Genomic DNA, 25392 nt, shown 5'->3' with positions numbered 1-25392 from the left:
TCAGTGTTTTATGGGTCAAAAGTATGCAACTGCTGACATTTTCATAAGGTTTGGCGTAGTGAAGAATCTGTGGAAATAGTGGAAATCAAATTTTATTTTTGTCTTTAAGAATCTCAAAGCCAGAAGAATCTTTAGATGAAAAGAAGTCCAACTTTATTATTTTAAAGACTATGTTTGTAGGATTAGGTATGACTGAAAGTAATTGCAAACCCCCAAATATAAATGGGATAAATGAGATAAAATCTTATTGTACATTCCTGTTCAGGAGTGCCTGCAGCATTAAAAGACACAGCCCCTTCTAGTTTGCCCTTCCACTCTGAGTGGCCCCAAGCTTCCAGTGAACCTCATGGTATAAGATGGCGGCTAAAGCTCCAGACATTAAATACATAGCAATTGGTCAGAGAAAGGCTTACATAGAAGGCAGAGGCCAGATCTTGGAGACCTGTGGAAACTGTACTATTTGGGTGTGGACATGGTCTTCTTATAGGACCTGAGAAGTCATGGAGCAGAAGGAAGACACCGGTGGATCAGTGCAAATCCTCCTGGCAGCCGTGTGGATGGCTTTGAGAAGCTTGCGATGGAAGACAGCAGGCTAATGCAGGGGCTGGTTGGGATAGCCAATGGATGGGAGAGCCAATGGATGGGGCAGGAGGTGCACAGCGAGGAAGCGGGCACAGCCTGAACTTTCTGAAAAGGCCTATGAAGAGAAAGGAAAGAGCAATCCAGTAAGGAAGAGATGATGTGGGTCAATGGGACAGGCTTCCTTCTGGCTGTGAGCAAGTGGGCATGAGACCATGGGCAGCCTGTTCTGTGGGGTGTCTACAAAAGAAGCAGGCTTCTGAGGAGAAAAGGCTCTGTGTACCGATCGATGGGTTGTATAAGATGAATGTTCACAGTCAAGAAGAAATTTGTTGAGCACGGGTCAGAGGGGTTAGACAGATCTAGGCTAAGAAAGAGAGTGTGATGGGGGTAAGATTGTTTAGAGATAGGCAATTCTGGGAGCTTCCTTCTCTCCCGGAGTGATCAAGAGCAACAGAGGTAGAGAATGTGGTCTCAAATATTTGGACTGGTTCCGGTCATTTTGTGGTCGGCACTGGCTCACAGGGCCAGGCAGTGCCGGGTGTGGTCTGGGAGAATAAGCGTGGCCCTTTTCTGCATGGGAGGTGTGTGACAGCTGCAGAGGGCCGTGATTTGTTCCAGGATGGTACCTGGCACTCTAGGATCCCCTGGGAAGGAGTATCTACTGTCCCTGTTGTGCTTTTGTAAATAGCACAGCCACCATGACCTAGCTCTGGGCACCCACGACCCAGCACTCAGTAAGGAGCATGGCAGGTCCCTTGGGATTTCTTGGTCGGCTCTACCGGGTGTAGAGAAACAGCTTCCTATCATGTGCCACATCTAATTTACAATGTCATAGAAGAAGAATCCTATCCTTAGTAAACCTTAGGCATTTGCATTACCCACAAGTCACTTGACTGTGTGTTTTCAAAAAATGCTAGCTAGAAATGTGTTAACCCCAGTGAATACAAATGTATTTTGGGAAAAGTTTTCTTTACTACGTAGCCCTCTTTAAAGGCCCTGCTATCCCTTCAAAGGGGCTCTTCTTGATGGGGTGTTGCAGGGAAACTCAGGGTTCATTCCCCACTCAGGCAAATTCTCACACCCCCTCCCTTAATACAGACAACATAACATGGACCGTGTGGCCAAACTGCAGAGATATCGACAAAAAGAGGATAGATCTAGAAACCCAGACACAAAAATAGACATGAATATAGGAAGAGAGAGAGATTATGTCATTTACAGTCTAGTGGGGAGGAGAGATCAGAGAAAGAAAGTAATCACTCACTGTAGCAAGTACTAGAAAGAAAATGGTCCCGAGGCAGAGAATGGTCCTGGGGTAGAGAGGGATTCACTTTACACAGTGAAGTCAAAAGCTCTTTGAAGGGAGTTGCCTTTGGAGATGGGTGAGGAATGTGCAGAAATCCTGGGGCAGAGAGCTGGGTGGTTGGAGGTATTGAAGGCAGCTGGTCACAGATCATAGCAGCAAAGACAAAGTGGCAGGAGACAGTGGTGGAGATTCAACCACCCAAACACTTGGTTAAAGTCACCTCTGAATTTCTCATCATTCTCTCTATATAATAAAATGGGTAAAATTGAATTTAAATTATGTAGATAACTAACCTTTATATTTTTCTTACGTTAAGGTAATTTCATAATAGATTTGTAATTTATTTGGAAATCAATTCTATGATGTCATTTCCTGAACAGCTTCCAAAAGCCTTCATCATAAAAGGTCCACGTGAAGTAAAAGGCTTTCATCAATTCAAGGTTCAGGTTATTTATCATGGCAAAGTTCCAATTAATTGTGAGTCAAAGGGAAGACTGTTTTGCACACAAAATTAAAGGAAACATTTACAGCATTGATAGTCACTGTAATGTACTTTTTTATTTACAAAAGCATCCATCTCAAAGTCGAATTTTGGAAAGTTCTGTGATCTTGTCACGTGCGGCAAAATGTGTGCACAGATTAAATGCAGTTTTTTTTATTATTCTATTATTGATCGACTTGATATGAAGTAACCGTTCAGGTTTAATTGCCTTACTCTGAAAAAGGCCATGAGGGGGAAAGTGATCCTGTGTCTACTCAACACAAGCAAATAAAAACTACAAATAGGAATTTCAATTTGCTTTGACATGCGATTAGCTGAGTCTTATCAGGCCTACAGCTTGTCCCTAAAGTCTAAAAAGATTACATTCAAAAACCAAAAACGTCACAAGAACATAATGAACGCCCTGAAGATTTCCCATATGCTGACACAACACTCTCCTAACAAATACCCTGCCCACTGTCTTAGAGAAGTTTCACATAATAATGCCGTTGGAAATTTTTCCCTAAAAGAACAGCATGGATGAAAGAACTTGGGGAGGGGGGCATACGGGAGAAGAGTGCCTCACAAAGTTTTCTTCGCAGGTTACAGACTTTTTGCCTGGCAGAACAGACTGGGCTCTTTTAATCTCAACCTCTGGTGGTATTGTCCTTACACCAGACTTTCGGCCTTAAGGGAAGATGGTCCTAAGCCTGAAGCTTGTGAAGAAAGAAGTGATTAGCTCAACCGTAGATGCTCACCAACAAGCTCTCAGTGTATGATGTCTGCAGAAACACATCTGGACATGCCCATCAACGTTCTCCCCACTGACGGAGGCCCGCTCCCAAGATGTGCCAGCGGGGAGTCTGATCAGAACACCTCATAGGTAGTTTTTAATAGACCTACCAACACAACACAGGTGGGGCCCACGGATTCCCTTCATCTCTACTGACCCTTGTCTTTTAAAATGAATACTGCAATGATCTCTATAAATGAAATATTTGCTACAATGCTGTCATCTAACAAAAGCCACAAGTGTTTCACAGGTAAGTGTAATTAGAATATGTCCAGTCCTTTCCATTTGTTCTCTACAATCTGATCAGAAGCGTCACAGCTGGGGGCACCTGGGCCTCTCAGTCGGTCAAGCGACCACCTCTTGATTTCAGCTCAGGTCATGAGCTCACAGTTCATGGAATCAAGCCCTGCGTCAGGATCTGTGCTGACAGAGCAGAACCTGCTTGGGATTCTCTCTCTCTCTCTCTCTCTCTCTGCCCTTGCCCCGTTCCAAAATAAATAAACTTAAAAGAAAAGTGTCACAGCTGCTAGACAAGAGGACATATAGGAATACTATTTACCCAGAGAACTGTTGCAAACTCAACAATTACTATCATTTCATATTGGTTAACTGTTCTCGGAGAACTTGCCTTAAGATAACCCAGTCCCTGCCTTCACCAAGCACCCTTGACTCTGGTTTTAAACAGCCTCCCAGTTCTTCATTTGATAAGCAAATGGAACAAGGAGAGGAAATCAGAGACTTCAACCCTGGAACCATTTCATTCTGGATTGTTACTCATGGTTGGCAGAATTTTTCCGCTTTCAGCCCGACAATGACATTATGTATACTATGAAATAATTTGTTTTCAAAGGCATTTTCCCCTCTGCTGTAAAACCAGGAGACAGACTGGAGAATACTGTAGGTTTTGTGCTCCTGGCTGAGCTAACCCATTTTATTGCTGTCTTAATTCCAAGAGGGTGTCCCATCTGTGATTAAGAGCAGAAAATCCTCCCACATTAAAGGACCCAGAACCTGTCTTTCAAATAAGTAAAGGACCGATTTTACTGGGATATTTTTCAGAAAAGCAAGGTTGGGTTTTACCCCACAGCCAAGTGGCAGTTGTCAACCTGTCTGTTTGGGAGGCCGCCTCTTTCACTAGCTGAAACGTTGCCCGAGGCTTTTTCCAGATTCCACCAACAGCCTCCACCCCCACCTCCAAGAATGAAGGAGGGTGGGAGAACTATTCCGAACTTCTTTTGCTCCCGGCAACATTACCAAAATTGTGAAGCTACCTTGTTCCGGGCTCCCTCCGGGCATCACAGCAAAAAGACTGACAACCAAAAAGAGTGGCTCAGCTTTAAGGGCAGGCTCCTCACCGTCCTACACCCCGAAAACGCTCGTCGGGCTAACACACCTGCTAATTCCTGAGGTTCCTCCCAGCTCCCCCAGATCTCCCCGAAGATCTGAAGCCTCGCTTGGTGCCACGCGCCCCATCCCGAACACCCCTTCTGGCCGCGTGCACAGCATACTTTCGGACCTTGGGGACTCGCAGTGCAGTCCCTCCAAGGGGCTGTGGGCCCAAAGGACAGCGACAGGGCTAAAACTCCGACGCCGGCAAACAGCAGACCCTCCAACTGCACCGGCCGGGGCCCAGCGCGCCCCAGCCCCGGGGCCAACAGGCGGCGTCCGGCCGTTGCCATGGCCACGGTGCGCGTTGGGGCCGCGCACGCACCCCGCGCGCGCCGGGAGCCAATCGGCAGCCGGCCCGGGCGTTGCCATGGCCACGGCGTGTGTTAGGGCCGCGCGCGCGCGCGCGCGCCCGGCCGGGGCGAGCCGGCCCAGCTGCCCCGGGGCCCGGGGACCTCGCGCCCCCCGACAGCCGCCGCGGCCCGATTCCCGAGCTCCCGGCATGAACCGCAAGAAGCTGCAGAAGCTGACGGACACCTTAACTAAAAATTGCAAGCACTGTAAGTAAGAATGGAGCGAGTGCTGGGCGAGCAGAGCTCCTGGCCAGGGCGCAGGTCCTGCCCCGCGCCAGTGTCCGCGGCTCGGCCCGCTTTCGGGCTCCAGTCTGAATGCCCGTGGAGCCCCACTTTCCGTGCCCTCAGGAGAAGTCTGGAAGGGAATCCCCGGGGCTACCTCGAGCCGCCTACCCACGCTTGCCCATGACCTTAAGGACCAGTACGCAGGTATCCGGGCGTCTGGCACTACACCCCCGTGCAGGCACTCACTTGCTTCCCAGACTCTCTTCTGAACTTGCCTGTCCATTGTAGAACTGTTGCGTATATACTGGCAGGACACGTGTGCTTTTCGCCTCAGACACATGCATAAAATAGGTACTGAAACCCACCAGGTTCAAGAAAACTAGAGCAGCCAGCATGCACCTGCTTTCTAGCTCTTTGTATTTTTTATTTACCTTTTATAATATGAAATTTATTGTCCAGTTGGTTTCCAGACAACACCCAGTGCTCATCCCAACAGGTGCCCTCCTCAGTGCCCACCCCCCACTTTCCCCTCCCTCCACCCCCCACTTTGGTTGGTTATTTACTTATTTGGTTTACTTATTTACTTATTTGGTTGGTTTCCAGACAACACCCAGTGCTCATCCCAACAGGTCCCCTCAGTGCCCACCCCCGACTTTCCCCTCCCTCCACCCCCCACTTTCCCTTCCCTCCACCCCCCTTCAACTCTCAGTTTATTCTCAGTTTGTAAGAGTCTCTTATGGTTTGCCTCCCTCCCTCTCTAACTCTTTTTTTCCCCTTCCCCTCCCCCATGGTCTTCTGTTAAGTTTCTCCGGATCCACATGAGTGAAAACATATGGTATCTGTCTTTCTCTGCCTGACTTATTTCACTTAGCATAATACCCCCCAGTTCCATCCATGCTGTTGCAAATGGCCGGATTTCATTCTTCCTTGTTGCCAACTAGTATTCCATCGTGTATATAAGCCACAACTTCTTTATCCATTCATCAGTTGATAGACATTTAGGCTCTTTCCATAATTGGCTATTGTTGAAAGCGCTGTTATAAATATTGGGGTACAAGTGCCCCTATGCATCAGCACTCCTGTATCCCTTGGGTAAATTCCTAGCAGTGCTATTGCCAGGTCATAGGGTAGATCTGTTTTTAACTTTTTGAGGAAGATCCACACTGTTTTCCAGAGAGGCTGCACCAGTTTGCCTTCCCACCTAGCTCTTTTTAGAGCAAGTAAACTGGCGGGATCCAAGTTCTGGAAACTTACCAGGAAATCCATAAGCGAAAAACGGTTATCAATAGCTGAACATCCATAGGAAAGATGAGTTGAGTGTCACAAAAACCTGTACCTCAGAGCAAGGAAGCGTGTCTGGAAACCAAAGAGCTCTACAAAGCTAAACACATAGTCAAGAACCTGCTCCCGGCTCCAGACTTAGACTTTGCAGTTGCTGCTGGGGTTGCCAGGTAAAGGAGACCGCAGGCGACAAAATGAGCACTTACTGAAGAGGTCTGCTCCAATCACACATTCCAAAACACGGTCCTAGAGTTTCACAGGCAACTTTAGAATTGTATCCAGAACTGTACTTGGGCGAGGAGGCACGGAAGCTGCGAGATGGTTTGCAATGAGAAAGATACGTCTGATGCACAAGCTTACAAATTGTTTTGCTGATTGCAAAACTAATGGCCACTTGAGAAAATAGGAGAAGCCGTGATCCCAGGACCACCCCCATTGTGCAAAGGAGGAACAAAAAGGTGTAATGTAGTCCTAGAGATTTAGGATCTTGTGTCTTCTAGTTGTACTTAGTATCTAAATACAGCTCCCTTTACTGGAGGGAGCGTCACTGTAGCTAAAAGTTAGGGTGTGTATAAACATCTGAAGCTTCTTAGTAAAAAAGCCATCCTGTAACGTAAGGGATTATTATCGTTATTATAATCTCGTGAGAGTTTTGTCCTGTTGTTGTTTTTCTCAAAATAATTCCATTTCAAGGGGAAAAAAAAAACAGATCTTAAAACATCTAGTGAACATTGTGAATAAACAATGCAGTGACTGCTATCCACAATGCTGAATTTGATTTCGTCCCTGTTCAGTAAGTTTACAGTGTACTGTGAACAGTCAAAAGGTGGATGTATTAAAAGGTAAGTGAAAACCTGGCAGGTAAAACAACCAACTCTTTTTCCTTTTGTCCTTACATAAAATTTTTAAAGGGGGCCTGAAAAACCTAGATGATGACTAGTTCAATTCTATACAGATAGTTACAAGTCATGGACATTATAATTAAAACATTGTTTGAAACAGAGAACCTTTCCCCTAAAGTCAGATTTCCTTTCACTTGCCAGATGATAATCCTACCAGGGTGAAATGGAAAAATTCTGCAGAATCAGAGGAAAAAAATATCTTAAGTGATTGCCCAGCTAACCTCCCATTCTACAAATATGACGTGCAGAGCACATGTAGACCAATCCAAAGAGATGAAAATCGATTCTTGAATCTCCCTTGGTTTCATTTAGTATTTCGTTCTAGAATTTAAGAAACATTGCAGCAAGAAAGGCTTTCTTATGGCCAATCTTGGATCTTTTGGGTAATAAATTAAGCTGATATTCTTTAATTTTTATTTCAGGCATAAATGGAAAAATGGCTAATCAACATCCACTCTACTAACATTTCATATACGTGAATATCATTCTTCGTGCAGGCTTTTCCTTTTTTTTTCACGTTTATTTGTTTTTGACAGAGAGACAGAGCTTGAGTGGGGAAGGGGCAGAGAGGGAGGGAGACACAGAATACAAAGTAAGTTCCAGGCTCTGAGCTGTCAGCACAGAGCCTGCTGCGGGGCTCAAACCCACCAGCCCTGAGATCGTGACCTGAACCGAAGTGGGACACTTAACCAACTGACTGAGTCACCCAGGCGCCCCTATGCAGGCTTTTCTTCTTCAGCCACTAACAGTTCCTTTATTTTTAGAGGTGTGTGTGTGTGTGTGTGTGTGTGTGTGTGTGTGTGTGTGGTTGAATATATGTAACATCAAATTTACCATTTTAAGTGTACAATTCTGTGGCATGAAATGCATTCACATCATTTTGCAGCTATTACCACCATCCATCTCCAGAACTTTTTCATCTTTCTCAGCTGAAACTGTACCCACTAAACTGTCTCTCCTCATTTCCCCTTCCACCAGCCCCTGGCAGCCGCCATTCTACTCTCCATATCTGAACTGCACCACTCTAGGTGCATCATATGAGTGAAATAATACAATATTTGTCCTTTTGTATCGGACTTCTCTCACTCAGCGGAATGTCATCAAGTTTCATCCACGTTGTAGCCTGTGTCAAAATGCACTTCCTTTTCAAGACTGAATAATGTTCCATTATATGCATACGCTCCATTTTATTTATCCGTTTATCCATCGATGGTCACTTGGTTTGCCTTCACCTTTTGGCTCTTGTGAATTACATTGTTATGAACATTGATGTACAAGCACCTGAGCGCTTGCTTTCAGTTCTTTTAAGCATATACCCAGCAGTGGAGTCACTGGGTGACCTAGTGTAATATCTATGTTTAATGTTTTTTTGAAGAACTGGTATGCTATTTTCTATAGCAACTAACTGCTCTCTTTTTCTTAAATTTATTTATGTATTTTGAGAGAGAGAGAGAGCAAGAGAGAGAGAGAAAGAGTGGGGGAGGGGCAGGAAGAGGGAAAGAGAGAGTGAGAATCCCAAGCAGGCCCACGCTCTCAGCATAGAGGCGCACACAGGGCTCACACTCACAAACCATGAGATCATGACCTGAGCCTAAATCACGAGTCAAACGCTTAACTGACTAAGTCACCCAGATGCCCCATAATAGCTCTTTTTAAAATTATATTGTTTTCTACTATTTAATCCATTTTAAAAGAAATTTATTTTAACATTTATTCATTTTTGAGAGACAGAGGAGAACAGAACGTGAGCAGGGGAGAGGTAAAGAGAGGGAGACACAGAATCTGAAGCAGGCTCCAGGCGCTGAGCTGTCAGCACAGAGCCCGATGAGGGGCTCGAACTCACGGAGCACGGGATCATGACCTGAGCTGAAGCTGGACACTTAGCCGACTAAGCCACCCAGGCGCCCCCTATTTAATCACTTTTTTTTTTTTTACCAAATCTTTAGTTTCCCCTAATATTCAATGTTCCTCCTAAATTGTGGTACCCAAAACCAGATAATCACGTTCAATCCTGTCTTGACTTGTAGGATGAGGCGTGATTTCTCCAATCCTACCTACTGTCTTCCTTTATATTCACACAGGTTTCATCCTTGATTTTTAAAACAAGTCATAATTTTGTTTTGTTCTGACATAAAATCTTTCTCCTCCCCCACCTATACTTCATATTTAAACTCCCTTTTATGTTCTTAATGCCAGGTAATCACTTCCACCTACGTACGTCAAATGAGAATTGGAACACAAATAATTAACTCAGGGTTTATAAACACCCTTCATGCAATTATGTGCCTGGGCCAGTGTACGTGTCTGTGTATCGATTTTAAATAAAAATTCCCCTTCCGCCATGATACTACTGAATCCTTGTGTGTTGCTTTTCACATACAACAAGGACCACGATGGGTGCTAGAAGATGGTTAAATGCTTCTGAATTGGAAACTAGGTGATTCTGATGTCCAAAATCTGGCTTAATGATTTCACCAAAGCTGATGGGAAGTGAAAATTATTGCCTGGTATTCAGGAGTCTGGTATCTCTTCCCAGGGAAAAGTTAAGTGATTCCATAAATGCGTATAATCAAAATGCTGGGGGAAAGTGACCATTCTTAAACGTTACCTTGCTTACTTTCAATTGCACCTCTACTGCCTTTAAAGTTCAGGATCCAGCCCCACAATCGTTCTTCAGGTAACTTGGCTAATATTCTTTTCTTCCTAAACGTGACTGAGTGTACATCTGTTTAATATTCAAGTCCTATTCGGTGGGAAGGCTGTTTCTCTTATTTTAATGGGGAATCCTCTGTAGTGGCCACCCACTACTAATTTAAGTGTCATGAATCTTAAAACAGAATAGTCGTCTGTTGAAAACTGAGTATTTGATGGCCTTGATGTTGTTTATAAACTCATTAATGTAAAGTTTAAGTTAGAAATTAAAGATTAAAATGCATTTTTGTTACATTTTAATTTTACTTTTTCACAGTTAATAAATTTGAAGTGCAATGTCTTATAAATCTTTTTTATAACCTGGTGGGAGATGTAACAGAGCGGCAAGGTATGGTCACTGGACTAGATCGTAATGCATTTCGAAACATCTTACACATGACATTTGGAATGACAGATGACATGATTATGGACAGAGGTAAGAAGACACAATATTCAAATGGGCTACATCTAGCCATAACTGGAAAAAAAAAAAAAGTTTGGAGTTTGGACATATTCCTTGGTAGGAAGCTTAATGTTCTGAATTCCCAATTTCACTTGAATATAAAAAATTAATTTGTATATGCATAGGGGAGGATCATAGGGAAGGAGATTCTACCTTCTGTATTCTGTGTATTTAAAAAAAGTCTAGCTTGAATAATTAGGTTTTCCTTACTTTATATCTGAAAGCCTCAAATAGTTCTATTTCTACTTAGTAAACATAATGATGAAAATAATAGTTTTAAAAGGACATACAAACTTTACATCATCAAAAGTATTTCAACAAAAATTAAGTTATAGTCTTCTGTATCATGTAATAGCATTACTTTTCTTAAGTAAGAAAAATATAAAATAATGTATTTTATGCTAATATATCAGCATGTTTAATATACTAGTATATTCATATGTTAATAATTATTGATTAATATATTTAGATGCTCAGAATTTACTTTGTTCCCACAAAATACGAAGGGAAAGTGTCAAAGTTTAAATAAAAGAGTTCCCAATGTTATGTCTTAGTTCTCCCCTTTGTCGAGTGAGAACGTTGGACCATCTAATCCTGAAATTCTGTCTAAATTTTAGAAGTGAGTGGCACCAGTGTAAACGTACTTCTGAGAAAAAAAAACGCAGCACAGCTGTAATGTTGTACTTGTCTCCTCTCTCAGTATTCCGAGGTTTTGATAAGGACAACGACGGCTGTGTAAACGTATCAGAGTGGATTTCTGGATTATCGGTATTTCTTCGAGGAACTCTGGAAGAAAAAATGAAATGTAAGATTTCATGTTATTCTATTGCTTTGGACATTAGGATTAACACATCGAAAGAACTTACCTCCCGTCTTCCAAACCTGCCAGTGAAAAGGTCTGTCTTTTGGTTGGTTAGTTTGAATCCCCCGTAGCCTCTTTTACAGAGCGAGTTTAAGTCAATGATAAAGGTTGAAAAAAATTAATAAAAAGGAAAACCAAGAGATCCTGAGGAGTTGTTCATGCCGAGCAAACCTGCATAAGCATATACTATCCATGCTGACTGTGTGCATATGCAGTTATGTATCAAGGTGTTAAGTATTTTATATGTTTACCTGAGCTGTTAACCATAGAAGCAGTGAACGTTGGTTCAAGTCTTCTGATTCTTAGTTCATTCTTAATTCATGCTGATGAACTCTGCTTAAGGATCATATTTCAGTCAGTTTTTCCAAGAGCTCAGGTCATTGTTTCTTGGCATGCTTGTTCACAGCCGATTGAGTGTAAGGACTCATTTTCTAAGGGTCGTTCACTATATGCAGCAAGCGTCCATGAAGCATTTACTATGGAAAGTAGATTGCCCTACAGCCTGCGGGGTTGACATGAACATCCACAATACAGATGTTGGCCTTGAAAACTGTATAAGAGCACATTTTCCCTTAGTGAGAGTATCAGATTCATAACTGGTTGTTTTTTTTAAAAGATTGCTTTGAGGTGTTTGATTTGAATGGTGATGGATTCATTTCAAAGGAGGAGATGTTCCATATGTTAAAGAACAGCCTTCTCAAACAGCCGTCTGAAGAAGACCCTGATGAAGGAATTAAAGATTTGGTTGAAATAACTCTTAAGAAAATGGTAAATATGGGAAATTTAGGATTTTATATTGAAATTTACAGGCCAGATATGGGGTAAGGCACTAGAACTCAAATTATAGTAACTGTCAGTTTCCTGCTTGGTAAAATGAAACACTTACATTGTTGCTCTTTTTTACTATAATATTGAAAGTTCTTTTCAATTTCATTATTTAGTCTCTCATTTTCCCATCACCTTTCTCCTATCAATACTTGACCAACAAAAGACAGTCTGTGTTTGCAATAAACATTTTTCATGTCGACTGATGTGTGGCTGGTCACCTCCCAGGACCATGATCATGATGGGAAGCTGTCTTTCTCAGATTATGAGCAGGCTGTGAGGGAAGAGACCCTTCTACTAGAAGCTTTCGGACCATGTCTACCTGATCCAAAGGTAATACCGCTTTCACTGAACAGTGACCAATGCATAACGGAGAGTCAACAACCCAGGACTTGTAGGTTTGGTGAGTGAAGGATCAGATGAATTATATTCACCCACGAGGAATAGCTTCTAAGTAGGGAAAGCCCACCTGCTGGTTCATCTCATAGTACCGTTTTAGCCTAATGCCATTTTTCCCATTCATTAACTCATTCATTCAGGTAAGAAACAATTATTGAAGCATAATGTACTCCAGAAACACAGATGAAAGGTTCCATGTCTGCACTCAAGGGCTAATATTTTCCTGGGAAAAGCCAGCATGAAACTAATTACACAACAGTGTGATAAGTATTACTATAATAATGCTGACTTGTTGAGTGTTTCATCTATGTCAGGCGATGTTTATTACCTCATTTAATCCCCCCAACAATGCTATGAAGGAGGTAGTATTATTATCCTCATTTTACAGATGAAGAAAATGAGCATCAGAGAGTTTTGGCGAGTTGCCCCAGGTCAGTCACGAGTTACGGAGTACCCTGGGCGCCCTGGTGCTCCAGTCCATAGAGATAGGTGCTGGAGAGTGCCGCGGTGGTCGGGGGCATCTAATCCAGCTGGATAGAATCGCTGGTGAATGGCTTGTGGCACAAGGAAGGCTCAGCTGGGTTTTAAGGCCACAATAGTTTGCAAGGTCCAAATGGAGAAGAGCAGTCTAAGCAAGACATACGCATGGGAGGGGAAGACAGGGGACAGAAAGAAGGACTGTGTTAGAAGAGCGTTCAGTGTGGTATAAGACTCATGTTGACGCTAGACATGCATAGGAGAGCCAAGTCCTGTGGCGCTTAGAGCTTGGATTTTGTCTTGAAGCTCATGAGGATTCACTGGAAGATTGTAAGCAGGTGGAGTGACGTGATATATAAATATTACCATATACCCGCTTCCCCAATCTCTGCTTGGTTTATCCAGCTGCCTATTCAACGTGTCCAGTAGATAATCTCAATGAACTCTTGGTTTTCCTCTAAAAATCACTTCTCTCCCATCTTCCCTACCTCAATAAATGACACGGCTCTACACTCAGTTTCAGTCAAAAACCTAAGTCACCCTTAATTTCCCTCTTACAGCAGCTCCTACTTCAAAATATGTCCTTGGGGCACCTTCATGGTCAGTTCATGGCGTCAGCTCAGGTCACGATCTTGCGGTTTTTGAGTTTGAGCCCCGCATCAGGCTCACTGCTGTCAGTGTGGAGCCCGCTTTGGATCCTCTGTCCCCCTTGCTCTCTGCCTCTCTCTCTCTCTCTCTTAAAAATGAACAAGATATGGCCTTGAGTATAACCTCTCCACATGTGTGTGATTGCCAACCTAAATCAAGCTGCCACCCTGACACTCAGCCTATATCATTGGCTTTCTTGCTCCTGATGTTGCCCCCACAAACTATGCTCTGTAACATCCAGTGTATTTGAAAACACAAATGCTGTCGTGCCTCTCTCTTGCTTGAAATCCCCAGTGTGTTCTGATGCCTGTTCGGTGGCCCCTCTGTCTCTCTCCAGACCATGGTCTCCTACTACCTCCCCAATGGAAGATTCCTGCCCCTGGAGCAGCCACCTACCTGTTCTCCCTACAGAAGGTGCCTCTGCACTTGCTGTAGCTTCTTTCTGAGTGTCCTGTGCCCAGACCTCAGCGTGTCTCAGATGCTTACTTCACTCAGTCTCTGAGCAGATGCCATCCACCCTCTTAACTACTCCATCCCCTCCACCCCCTACCACTGCCCCTTTTTGCTTTGTAGTTCTTATCACTATGTAGAATGTATTTATCTACTCATTTGCTTCTTGTCTGTCTCGAAACATGGATAGAAGTTCCCTGAGGGCAGGAACTTAGTCTTTTTTTTTTCACCATATTTCCCCATATACCATGTGTAGCACATGGTATACAGTAGGTGCTTAGTAAATGCTGAGAGGATGGATGGATGGATGGATGGATGGATCTCAGGAGTGCCCAATAGTGAGTTCTAGATCTGCCTCTTTCCATCTCCTCAGGAAGTACTTTATCACTGGCCTTTCTCTTTACCCTACATCTTCAACCTCTTACCTCACTACAAAATTTTGCCCTGCAGAATTTAAATTTAGCCTAATATGAAAAATGGTGAGAGAGAGAGAGAGAGAGAGATAAGGGAAGGGAAGGGGAAGGGCCGGGGGAGGGGAAGGGAAGGAAACAGGGAGGGAAAAAGGAAAAGGCAGAGGAAGGAAGGGAGGAAAGAAAGAACCTGACGTTGATCCCACATGTACTTCTGTTTCCTGTCCAGTGGCTTTCTTCCTTACAGTCAAACGTCGTGAGAGAACGGTCTATATTTGCGACCCACACTACCGCGGTGTCTTCAGCCCATTCCTAAAACTGCTCTTGCCGAGGTCACAACACCCTACTTGTCAGTAGGTCCCAAGCGCAGGGCTCTTGGTTTCTTGTCCCGCTGGCCCACATCCCTTCCCCACCCCAACTCTCAGTGCAGCTGCTCGGCTCCGGCCGCAGCCTGGCTGTGACATCATGAGGCCTCCTGGACTCCGGAGCCCCCATGTAGACACCCTCTGACACCGTCCCCACCATGAATTAAGCTCCATTTGTGGCCACCTGGCCACCAGGCTGGAGGCTCCTCGAGAGCTGCGCCATGCCCCTTTGCTCATCTTTGTGGCCCCAGACCGCATGTCACTGTCCCTGCCCGTGAGTGGAAAGTGCACGAGTGTCACAAGTTCCTGGTCCCCGCTCTTCTTCAGTTATCTTGGAGCTCTTCAAACATGAAGGAGACATACAGAACGTCTTGCTTTCTTTACCTTTTTGGAAGTCTGTGCTAATTTGAGCACTTTTTTTTTACAGAGCGAGATGGAATTTGAAGCCCACGTTTTTAAAGATCCGAATGAATTCAATGATATATAAATACCTAAATGTCTGTGTTGTCTCAAGTGAGTAAAAAAGGAGGCGCATATGTATTGTTTGTTTCTCCTGCTTAGCTCAGAAAGATGATGTTGAGTCGTGTGTTTGGGGCGGGGGAGGGGACTCACCAACAGGTGTCATCCAACCTTGGTGGAAGATGCAAATGAACAAATGGGAGACAAGAAGCCCCATTCTGAGTGTGCGTTTGGCAGTTTAACATTGCCAGATATCTTATCACATAGACTATCCGTTGAACTAGCATGAAACAAATCGATTATATAATCATGCAGAGGCAAATACTTGTCATGTGAGAAAGATGCTGGGTGTACACTGAAAAATCAGTGAGACTACTGAATTTCCTTTGGGGCGGTAAATCAAGACCACATCAAAAGAAGGAAAGGGTAATGGCAGTTAGCATTTCGCCACCTTTCCGCTAGGCATGGAGGGACATTCCGAGAGCTGAAAGCGGCATGGGACCTACTTCAGCATGATGCCTGTTATTGTTTGAGGCTTTGCCAGAACAGCCTTGGAGACAGTAAGCATCTGAAGGCAGGGATCCCCGCAACCCATCGTTGTGTCTGGCACAGCGGTGAGGACAGTCGCCTGCATAGAACGGGTACGCAGTCAACAGCGTGGAGGGAAAAGTGCAAAGCGCTGCAAGATAAATCCAGACTCTTGGTGAGCGTTGGAGGAAGAGAGGGCTGCTTGTGTTCATAATGCGTGCGTGATGCGGCCACAGCTTTCGGTCCATCTCTGGAGTCACCCCGAGGCTCCTCACCCATTGCGGCCGGTTGTAAAGTCCCCTCTCTGCCCTGGATCCCTCTGCCTCTCCGCTTCAGCCCCATCCCCCTCGCCCCACCTGGGTGCGCCTCAGTGTCATGCCTCCACCTTTGGCCTCCCCTCACGCACCCCTTAACAGGGAGCGCGTCACACCTCCTCCCTCCAGCCGTGAACTCCCGAAGGCAAAGCTGCTTCCTCGGCCTCCTACCGTCCAGCAGGTGCCTGTAGGCCCTGGGCGCAACAGGAGAAAGATGGGGCCCGCTTAGGTTCCGGTAGCTGCCGTCACCCCTTTCTTACATGCGTGCAGGCGGCTGCGAGCGTGCAGATCTGCAGCTATCCCCTCCGTCCACATATAAACACTCAGAGGCTCCTTGACACACTAAATCCCTTTCGTTAACATCCGGATTAAGTTTAAGCAAAAGAGTACCTTGTGTTAAAAAAAAAAAAAAAAGACTGATACAAATAAATGGAATAAGTGATTCCATGAAATAAAAGGTATTTTACCGCCTATGTGTTTTCTTAAAATTTTAGATTCTTACATAGATGGACCTCGACACCATTTTCCTGCCTTGAGTAGGTCTAAACAGTGGGACGCACAATGCTTTGATTTTTTAAAAATTATGTTTTTCTGATTATGAAGTAAGAGAGGTTCGCTGAAGACCATTTCAGAAGTTTAGGAAATTAAAAAATAAAATTAAAATATTCATGAATACTCAGGTATACATTCTTTCAGGCTTTCTGAAGGCATTTGTAAGTATAGCTATACTTTTGCCCGGAGTAGACCTATGTATTTTTTTTAGATGATCACGTTGAAAACGCCCTTTTCTAAGCCCTTTTTTTATGGACCTCCAGCTCATGGCATTTTCTCGGGTCGACTTCTATTTGCCTACAGCCTGACGTGCCATGACCACCTGGTCCATCACAACAGACTTGATTAAGCTCCTCCCCTGTCACTGGCATTTTGGTTGGTCCCACGTTTTTTTGGTTGGTTGGTTGGTTGGTTTTTTTCTTACAAATAATTTCCAAAGTGAACTGTCCTCGTAAATAAATCTCTTCACATGCATCAGTGCGGGCTTACTCGGGGTACGTGTGTGAAAGCGAATGTTGGGTTAGGGGCCTGGCTTTGGGGTTTCTGCCGTGCCTGGTGCCCGGGCTGCCCGCTCCGCTTCTCTGGGGTGCACCTCCTTTTAACGTCTTCGCGGATGTTGTGGACCATGATTGACCATGGTTTTGAGTTCTCATTTAGGGAACTATTCTTCTACACCTGCACCTGAAATTGGTACTGTGGATTGTATAAAAAGTGACTTCCGTGTGAATGACCCTATTCCGTTACTTGACATTATTTAAAACTGGAAAAGCCTTTTTAAAGTTTTATTATTTTTTTAAATGTTTTTTTATTTATTTTTGAGACAGAGCACGAGCAGGGGAGGGGCAGAGAGATGGGGGAGATAGAGAATCCCAAGCAGGGCTCCAAGCCGTCCGCACAGAGCCCGGCGCGGGGCTCGAACTCACGGAGTGTGAGATCAAGACCTAGCCCAGTCGGACGCCCGACTGACGGAGCCACCCAGGCGCCCCCGAAGAGGCCTTTTTAGAAACGCCCGAGTAATTTCGGAGGAACTTAAGATGGCGTCAGCACTTGACTGTGCGGACTCGCGAGCTCCGTGTGAGAGCGCCCCGCCCCCGCCCCGCCCTCGCCCCGCCCCGAATACTGCAGACCACACCCCCTGCGCTGTTCCGCCTGGTGTCCGCCCAAATCATTTCCGTGTGTGCCTGTGTCTGGATTTCCGGGTTCTCTCACTTGTCCTGCTGTGACAACTCACAAATGATCTTCACACTGACCATCCTCCCAGCTCGACAGCAGGGCCATCCGAGGACACAGAGCACCTCTGAGGAAACAGCCTCGTTCCTCTCGCTCCGAGCTCGGCGGCCTCCTCCGGGCCTTGCCTGCCTGCTGCCGGCCTGCCCTGACTTCACCCCATCCCATTCTGCCTGCCTCTGGGTGGCTGGGACGGCACCGTGGATGAGCAGTTTGAGTTGGAGGACCGAACGTAGTAGCCTTCCTCCCACCGGCCGCTCGGAACGTTGGCTGCCCTTCTCCCGGTGCCCTCGGGTGACCAGCAGAAAGCCAGCCGGGCCCCGGTGGGACAGACACGCTGCCTCGCTCGCAGCGTGCAGAGAGTCTGTTTGGGAAACCATCAAGCACAGGTCTCAGACTACAGGATTTAGAAACTACCCCCGAAAACTGGTAGTCCCGCATTCTTAACCTGCAGATAGCTTTGTGTACAAGATCGCACTTGCTAAGAAGCCAAGCCTGCAATGGCTTGCATAAAGTCATCCACAGCGTTCACCAGGTTCCCACCTTGCGAGGGCGAACACAGCGCGAGTTGGGTCACCCTGCCGTCACCTCACTCGTGCCGTGCGACTGCTGTGTTGTGTCATCCCCTTCACTCCCTGGAAGCACAGTGACGGCCCCTCTCCCGCCCTTCTCCACCCCTCCCCCCAAAAGTTATGTCATTTTTAATTAGAGGACGTGGTTAGAGGGAGTTAGAATGAAATACACTTCGAAACTGTGGGGACAGCCGTGTCTGGGAAGGCTACTCCGAACAGCTCCTTGGACGGCCCAGTTTTGCTGACTGCATTTAATCTGTGTCCGTTCCCTCACAGGATTCCACCCCCCCCCCCCCAACTCTCGCACAGTCATCCAGAGTAGATGGTAATTCTCACCGGGTGTGACCAAGAAACGATGGCCATGGCATTTGACACGCAGAGATTATTATAAACAATCTGTAATGAAATAGAAACTTAACCTATGCATTCGCCACTTACACTTTAGCAAGTCTTGAGGATTGGCTGGTAATATTTCAAAAAGAGGGAGAAACGATACATGTGTCTTTCCTGATTCAGTGACCATGTTCTCTGTGAGGGTGAAGCAGACGATCTCTTTAAGTGTTTTCCAGTCTCAGTTACTCCTGAAGGAGAAGCCAAAATACATACCAAGCAAATCAACGTCCCCTTCTCATGAGATATCTTCTCAAGGAAACTTGCTCAGTTTCAAACGAGGGGGGAAAAAGGCAGGAAATTTGCTGCATGCTTCCACACTTGAAACGTCTTTATCAGAGTGCCATTAACCTGAGCAGCGGTTAACGGCTCACAGTTCCATCACTGGTAATTTGTGGCTTTCTGTGTACCTCCTGCCTCCTACCTAATCCGTCAAGAAAATATTCCTCCCCCTAAGACACACATCCTCTTGTTTATTTTTACCTCCCTCCTGCCTGTTGAGCTCCACACTACTCCTATTATGTGGCCCCAGCCAGACTCACAGAGAGTTCCCTGGGTGAGAAGCTTGTCAGCTTAAAGGGCATTTGAATAAATTGGGTGAAATACAGGCTGTCCGCCCCTTCACCCGAGGTGCACCTTCCCGTCTCCTGTCCCTGTCTCCAAAGTCTTCATGTGGACCAAGGCCATACCTCAGCCAAGAGCCGGGCAACAGTGAGCCTGAAGATGGCGAATGGCTTGGAAGGAAGCAGAGGAATTTACAAGTTCTCCCCTGCAAGAGACATCGAGAGCTTGAGTCACCACCTCCTGGTAGGAGTGATTAGCTCCAAAGCCCAAAGCACTCCCGAAGAGTAATTAAAACCATTTGGTCAAGTCTTCCTTAATGAGTCCTTCAGAAATGCAATATAGTGGGCAAGTGGGATAAAACCGTCCTGGCAATCTCAATAACACATTATACAAAAATCCAATGAGCCCTTTTGTTCCAGGTATTATGATAAGCACTCTACATTTACTATCTCACTCATTTCTCACAACCGTCCTAAGAGGTAAACATAAACATCAGTTACTTCTTTATCCTGCAGATTGAGGAAATAGGAGTTTAAGAAAATCAAGAAACTCTCTCCACGTCCTACCCTGGTAAAGAACAAAGCCAAGACTCAGGCCGCATTTAGTTCTAACATTGAAGATCCTTCTCTGAAGCAGTATGTGTCCTTGCCATACATCTCCCTGACGTTTGAAATAACTGAGCACCCCTGCTTCCTGAAGAATCTTCGGAGGACCCCTTCATGGCTCCCTGGAAGTGTTGGGTATGTGGCATGCCAGGAAGTGAGATGTTGACAACTCTCTCCAGGGCACGGTCCTCATCGGAAACACCTTGGAGTTTCCTTCATTTAGTTGCAGTCTCCGATTTGGATGTAAAGGTGTGCCTGTGGTTGGTACCAATAGGAATCTAGACATTGGGCTGGAACCTTGCCTTGTCAAAGTCCACCTGTGGTAAATGGGGTTCATGAATGGTGGCCAGGCCCTCAGACCTTGTGACTCCGTGGTCAGCAAAGGGGGAAAAGTGAAGTGAGGGTCAACGAACAACAGAAGGAGAAATCAGAGCCTGAGACCATTGCTGGTTTGTGAGGAGAGAGACAGAAGTCCTTCCAGAAGGAGAGGAAGGGCAGGACCCGTCAAATGGAGAAGGACAAAGAATGTTTCTTGAGCCATCTTGGGTGATGCCAAAGAAAGGCATCCATCTGAAGAAGATGCCAGTGATGAGAGACTATGAGTCAGTGGCAAACACCGGCAATTATGATATGGCCCTTACTGGGTGCCAGTAACTGGCCCACGGAGACTAATCAAGGTGTAGCTGGATTTGTAGCCCAGCCCCACTGTGTTGTAGCTCCGACTGCCTCTAACTGTCACAAGGTATCACATGGCCTTGCATAGGTTGCACGAACCTAAAATGTCTGATGTAAATAGGGGCACCCGTGACTCAGTCTGTTGAGCGTCCCACCGGCTCAGGTTTGTGAGTTCCAGCCCATCGGACTCACTGCTATCAGTGCAGAATCCACTTCGGATCCCCTGTCCCCTTCTCCCTCCGCCCCTCCCCTTCTCACACACTCTCTCTCTCTCTCTCTCTCTCAAAAATAATACACAGACATTTAAAAAAAAGTCTTATATAAGTGAAAGGTGGTGTGTATATTGGTGGGGACCACCATGGTTATCTGTCATCCAGACCAGAGATACTGAGAGAGGAAGGAGATGCTCATAATTACAGTGGGACAATGTCATCCCAGGCAAAGCCATATGCATGCCACCCATTTATAGGCTACGGATTACTCCAGTGACATTTCATGTAAAATGGGAATAATACCAACTCTTGGTGTCTCCACCTCACAGGGTTTTTGTAAGAATTGCATGGGATCATGTCTACGGTATCATTTTGTAAACTGTGAAGTATGATATAAATACATAGATTGATATTGGAATGCGCTAGACAGTGGAACACACACCCTGCATTGGGACATGTTTGTGTTCTCAGTAGGAGCTCATGTACGATGAGTCAATAAGAGCATCAACAACCTGGAAATGAGATGCATTTGACTACATGCGTGACATTGCTCAAGCCACTCAGCCAGTTAAAGAAAGCTGAAGGATGCCTCTAAAAATATCTTTAGTAATCTAATGTATTTACAGAAACGAATCTCATGAAATTAGGACAAAACTTCAGTGCAACCAACACTGGAATTTTCATGATTGGAGTTAGTGTTAGTGAAATTACCTCTCCTGTGAGCACACACACCCACCCACACCCTCACTCGCTCACTCACACACACACACACACACACACACACACACATCTCTCTTAGACTCACAGACATACACATGGTAGTTTATTCTATTTAACAGACACATCAGAGTGTCTTGAATTTCTCTCTCATCCAGTCAAGATAACCACGAATTCTAAGGCCATCGGCGCCATACTGTTAACGTCCACAGTCGTGATTGACGACATTCGAGGCTTGATGTGTTTGTTACGCGGGCTCTAACGTGCTGACGTATTAGAACTTAACAAGATGCGTGGTTTGTGTGAATGCGCAGGAGTCAGAAACCCGTGAGTAAACATGAACTTACATCCAAGTTATGTGAGCTCCAACTAGCCAAGCTCACACCTTGGTCCACATGCTGTGTTCTTAAATTGGATAGTGTAAATTTGACTAAGGGCAAAACAGGCTTCTGTCCTCCTTGAATTTCTAAATATCACTGTATGTTGATGTGTGCACATGCAGAAAAGAATACAGCAGCCTCAGGAATTACAGTCAAAGTATTTACTAGGAAGGGGACGCACCCTCCTTCTTTCCAAGGACCCTGAAGATCATGTCCGGATTTATGCATCATGTGTGCACGGTGCTATACCCAATGTCTGCAGACTATACGCCGGGCAGCAAAAGGGACATGGAAAAGGGATATGGGACAGGGAGAGGGAAAGGGATAGGGACATTGTCCCTACCCGCCAGGAGCAAACCATCTGGGAAATGAGACTTGCTGTTGTCCCGGAAAACAGGAGAAGGAGGTTGTGGAAAGGAGGAGGAAGAGACGGAAACTAAAGTAAGATGAACTGAGTAGGAGCAAAGGTTTCCCTGGCGTGACTTTTTTCAAAGAAAACAGAGGCAAGCGGGAGAGTGAAGGGGGTTAGCGCTCGTCCCTCTTTTTTCACGTTATTACAGAAGCTCCCAGGTCGGAGAGCAGAGGCACGGCCTCCCTCGAGGAGCGTGTCGGGAAGTCCTCGGACTGGAGGTGTTGTCGTCAGGGCAGAGCAGGATGCGGAGCAGGCCGGGGCCTGCACGCCCAGCACGAGGTATGTGACTGAGAGGCAGGGAGCTGGCCCGCGGCAGGTGCAGCACAGCCAGGGCCCGGCGGCCCCGGGAAAGGAAAACCTGCAGGTGCAGTTGGGACATGTCCTGAGCCTCCAAAGCCACGCGTTTTTCTGAATAGCTGTCCTATCTTCATTGTCTGCCTGCAAGATTATGGTTTGCGGCGGGAGGGGTTTGGTGGAGTTTCCAGCTCTGGCGGCTTTGATGACACACGCGGGCTGCTCCAAAGTGAGGTGCAGTCGCAGACGGCAGAGACCCGGCAGGACAGTGTCCGTGGGGCGGGGGGGAGACTCGCCCACCTGCCCCGCACAGCCCCGGTGGCCCTGGGAGGGCTCCCCTTTCCCCAGAGCCTGCGGTGGAGCCGGGCTTTGCCGGCTCCCACTCAGCCCTGCCCTCCTGTCCTCCACACAGGGCATCTCTTTCCTTCCTCCCTCAGCCATCCTTGGGCTCCGTGACTCCCGCAGCCCCCCCAGAACTCAGTGCTCGAGAGGCCTAGAACTTCTGATTGCCACCCGCGGCCTCTCTGCACATCCAGGGAGCCAGCACAGCCTCACCACCGCCGCTGTCCTTTTTTAAAGGTCCTCTCGGCCACTCTCACGACCTGTGAGCAGAAGCAGTTTTGCAGAGAAGCCACTGTCCCGTTCAACTGGAAAGAGGAGAACTCCCAGTAGCTGGTCAAGGACAAACTCCCACCCTGTCCAGAAGAGGTCTGTTAGAAAGGGGGGTGGGGAGGGCAGGATGTGTTAAATGTGAGCGTATATTTTTAGAAATTTCAGTCACAGAGGCATAGCAGTTGCTGTAGCAATGCCCATGACCGAAGGAACGAGGAGAGTGTGAGGGTAAGGAATTGCTCTCTGACCGGATGTGCAACCAGGGGAAAGATCTAGTGAGGCAGAAAAGGCAGTGCTGCGGCATGAAGAGGCCTGCAGAACAACAGTTGGAGAAAACAGCAAGGAACATTCTGGTCCCTTCCTAGCAGTACCCCCGAAGAGCCACACGAGCCACGGCACAGCCCACGGCAGTGCGGCTGGAGAGAGGCCAGAGGGAGGCGAGGGTGAGCAGTGCGGAGGTGCGGCTGGAGGGGGGCGACGAGGCCACCGGGACAGCGAGAGGCAGGCAGGTGTCCCGTGAAGCCGCGTGCTGGGGAGGCCCTGCACATCTGCTTGGATCCTTCCTCCCACGTCCTGGCCTGTGGGGCTCCGGGAGGGCAGACAGCAGCATCCAGGCGGGTGGGGAGAGGGGCACCCACAGAACGGGGCGAGGGATTACTCGGGCTTGAATTCCTCCTTTCTCAGGTGACTGCGTTCTGGCCGCCCCACACCTCCCCCTCTCATTCTTGGCCTGCCTCAGTCCACCTGGGGCACGCAGGCGGAGGCTCCAACCGCATGCCCTGTCAGGACCTGTTGCTTCCAGGGGAAGAATGCAGGAATAGCAAATCCTTTCAAATGCTGAAAGGGGAGAGCCCTGCTCTGGAAGCCGCGGGGGTGTGAACGGTTGTAGTACAAAGTCAGAATATAGAACAGTTTGAGACTGGACCCCGGGACGCGGGGAGCGGGGGGCGGGAGGCCCGGGGAGTTGGACTGAGGCTTTTCTAGCCTTGAACGCAAAGAACCGGAGGTGGTGGAACTCCTTTGTCCCCCAGCCCCAGGGGAGCAGGTGCAGCACAGCACCCCTCTTTGTTTATTGTTTTTAGATTTTTAGATGTTTATTTCGGGGGGAGAGAGAGAGAGAGAGAGAGAGAGAGCACAAGCAGGGGAGGGGCAGAGAGAGAGGGAGACACAGAATCCGAAGCAGGTTCCAGGCTCTGAGCTGTCAACAGAGAGCCTGATGCGGGGCTTGAACTCGTGAACCGCGTGACCGTGACCTGAACTGAAGTCGGACCCTCAACCAACTGGGTGGTGTGAGCCACCCAGGCGCCCACAGCACCCCTCTTTAGCAAGGCCTTCGCTCCTGTGTGAGTCGGAGGGACCCTGGGAGTTGTGCTTTGTCCCACCCCAGAACCCAGAGCTGCACCCCCAGGATCAAGCAAGCATAACTTCTGGTAGGGCCACTGGGCACCATGCCAGGAATGGGGTACCCTCCTTCCGAAACCATGCACAGCACCCCACCCCCGTAGCCTTTGCATATACCTGGAAAGGTCACACAGCCAGGGTTCAGCGTGGGCTCTACAAGCCGGGCAGGGCTGAGCACTGCTCCCACCATCTGCCCACGTGGCCCAGGACAGACGCCTTGACCGCTCTGCCTTACTTAACACGACCGTAAAGTTTAATTTAATCCAAATGCCGGTCTAGTTTTGTGGGGGTCAGCAGAACGTCTGCCGCAGAGGGTTTAAATATGTGAATAGATTAAAAACACTTAGGGTGGTGCCTGGCACATAATAGATGCTCAATAAATGTGAGCTCCTAGTATTATTAGATACAGATGACTTATTATGTAAACATTGTATGCTTTGGCTGCACTTCATGAATCTTCTTATTCGGTGTCATGATTTCAAGAGTAGCTGTACGATCAGTCAGTTGGTCCCTTGGTTACCCCTTACAGCATTCAGACGGCACTGAGTGTGTGCCACCAGCCACCAATCTGTTGCAGTT

General features: G+C 46.8%; 2 protein-coding genes across 3 annotated transcripts; one reads left to right on the top strand and one right to left on the bottom strand.

The window, feature by feature from the left end:
• Positions 1-151: 151 nt before the first annotated feature.
• On the bottom strand, positions 152-5052 carry LOC122235142. Its single transcript, XM_042973609.1, has 2 exons — positions 4556-5052; positions 152-697 (listed from the first exon to the last, which is right to left on the bottom strand). Exons 1-2 carry the CDS (start codon positions 5050-5052, stop codon positions 499-501), a joined length of 696 nt encoding a protein of 231 aa, XP_042829543.1. The 3' UTR covers positions 152-498.
• EFCAB1 (EF-hand calcium binding domain 1) lies at positions 4955-16586 on the top strand. 2 transcript variants are annotated; one of them, XM_007085578.3, is made up of 7 exons: positions 4955-5108; positions 10278-10436; positions 11164-11268; positions 11942-12093; positions 12379-12483; positions 15327-15412; positions 15821-16586. In XM_007085578.3, exons 1-6 carry the CDS (start codon positions 5051-5053, stop codon positions 15384-15386), a joined length of 639 nt encoding a protein of 212 aa, XP_007085640.1. In that variant the 5' UTR covers positions 4955-5050; the 3' UTR covers positions 15387-15412; positions 15821-16586. The 2 variants fall into 2 exon arrangements, with proteins under 2 accessions (XP_007085640.1, XP_015394535.1); XM_015539049.2 differs by lacking the exon at positions 15821-16586 and having other exon boundaries at positions 15327-15433.
• The last annotated feature ends 8806 nt before the right edge of the window (positions 16587-25392 follow it).

Source organism: Panthera tigris, chromosome F2, assembly GCF_018350195.1.
Source record: "Panthera tigris isolate Pti1 chromosome F2, P.tigris_Pti1_mat1.1, whole genome shotgun sequence".
In the NCBI taxonomy this organism is placed as follows: Eukaryota; Metazoa; Chordata; class Mammalia; order Carnivora; family Felidae; genus Panthera; species Panthera tigris.
The sequence above is the reverse complement of the archived record's forward strand: the minus strand, read 5'-3'. Positions and strand labels throughout refer to the sequence as shown.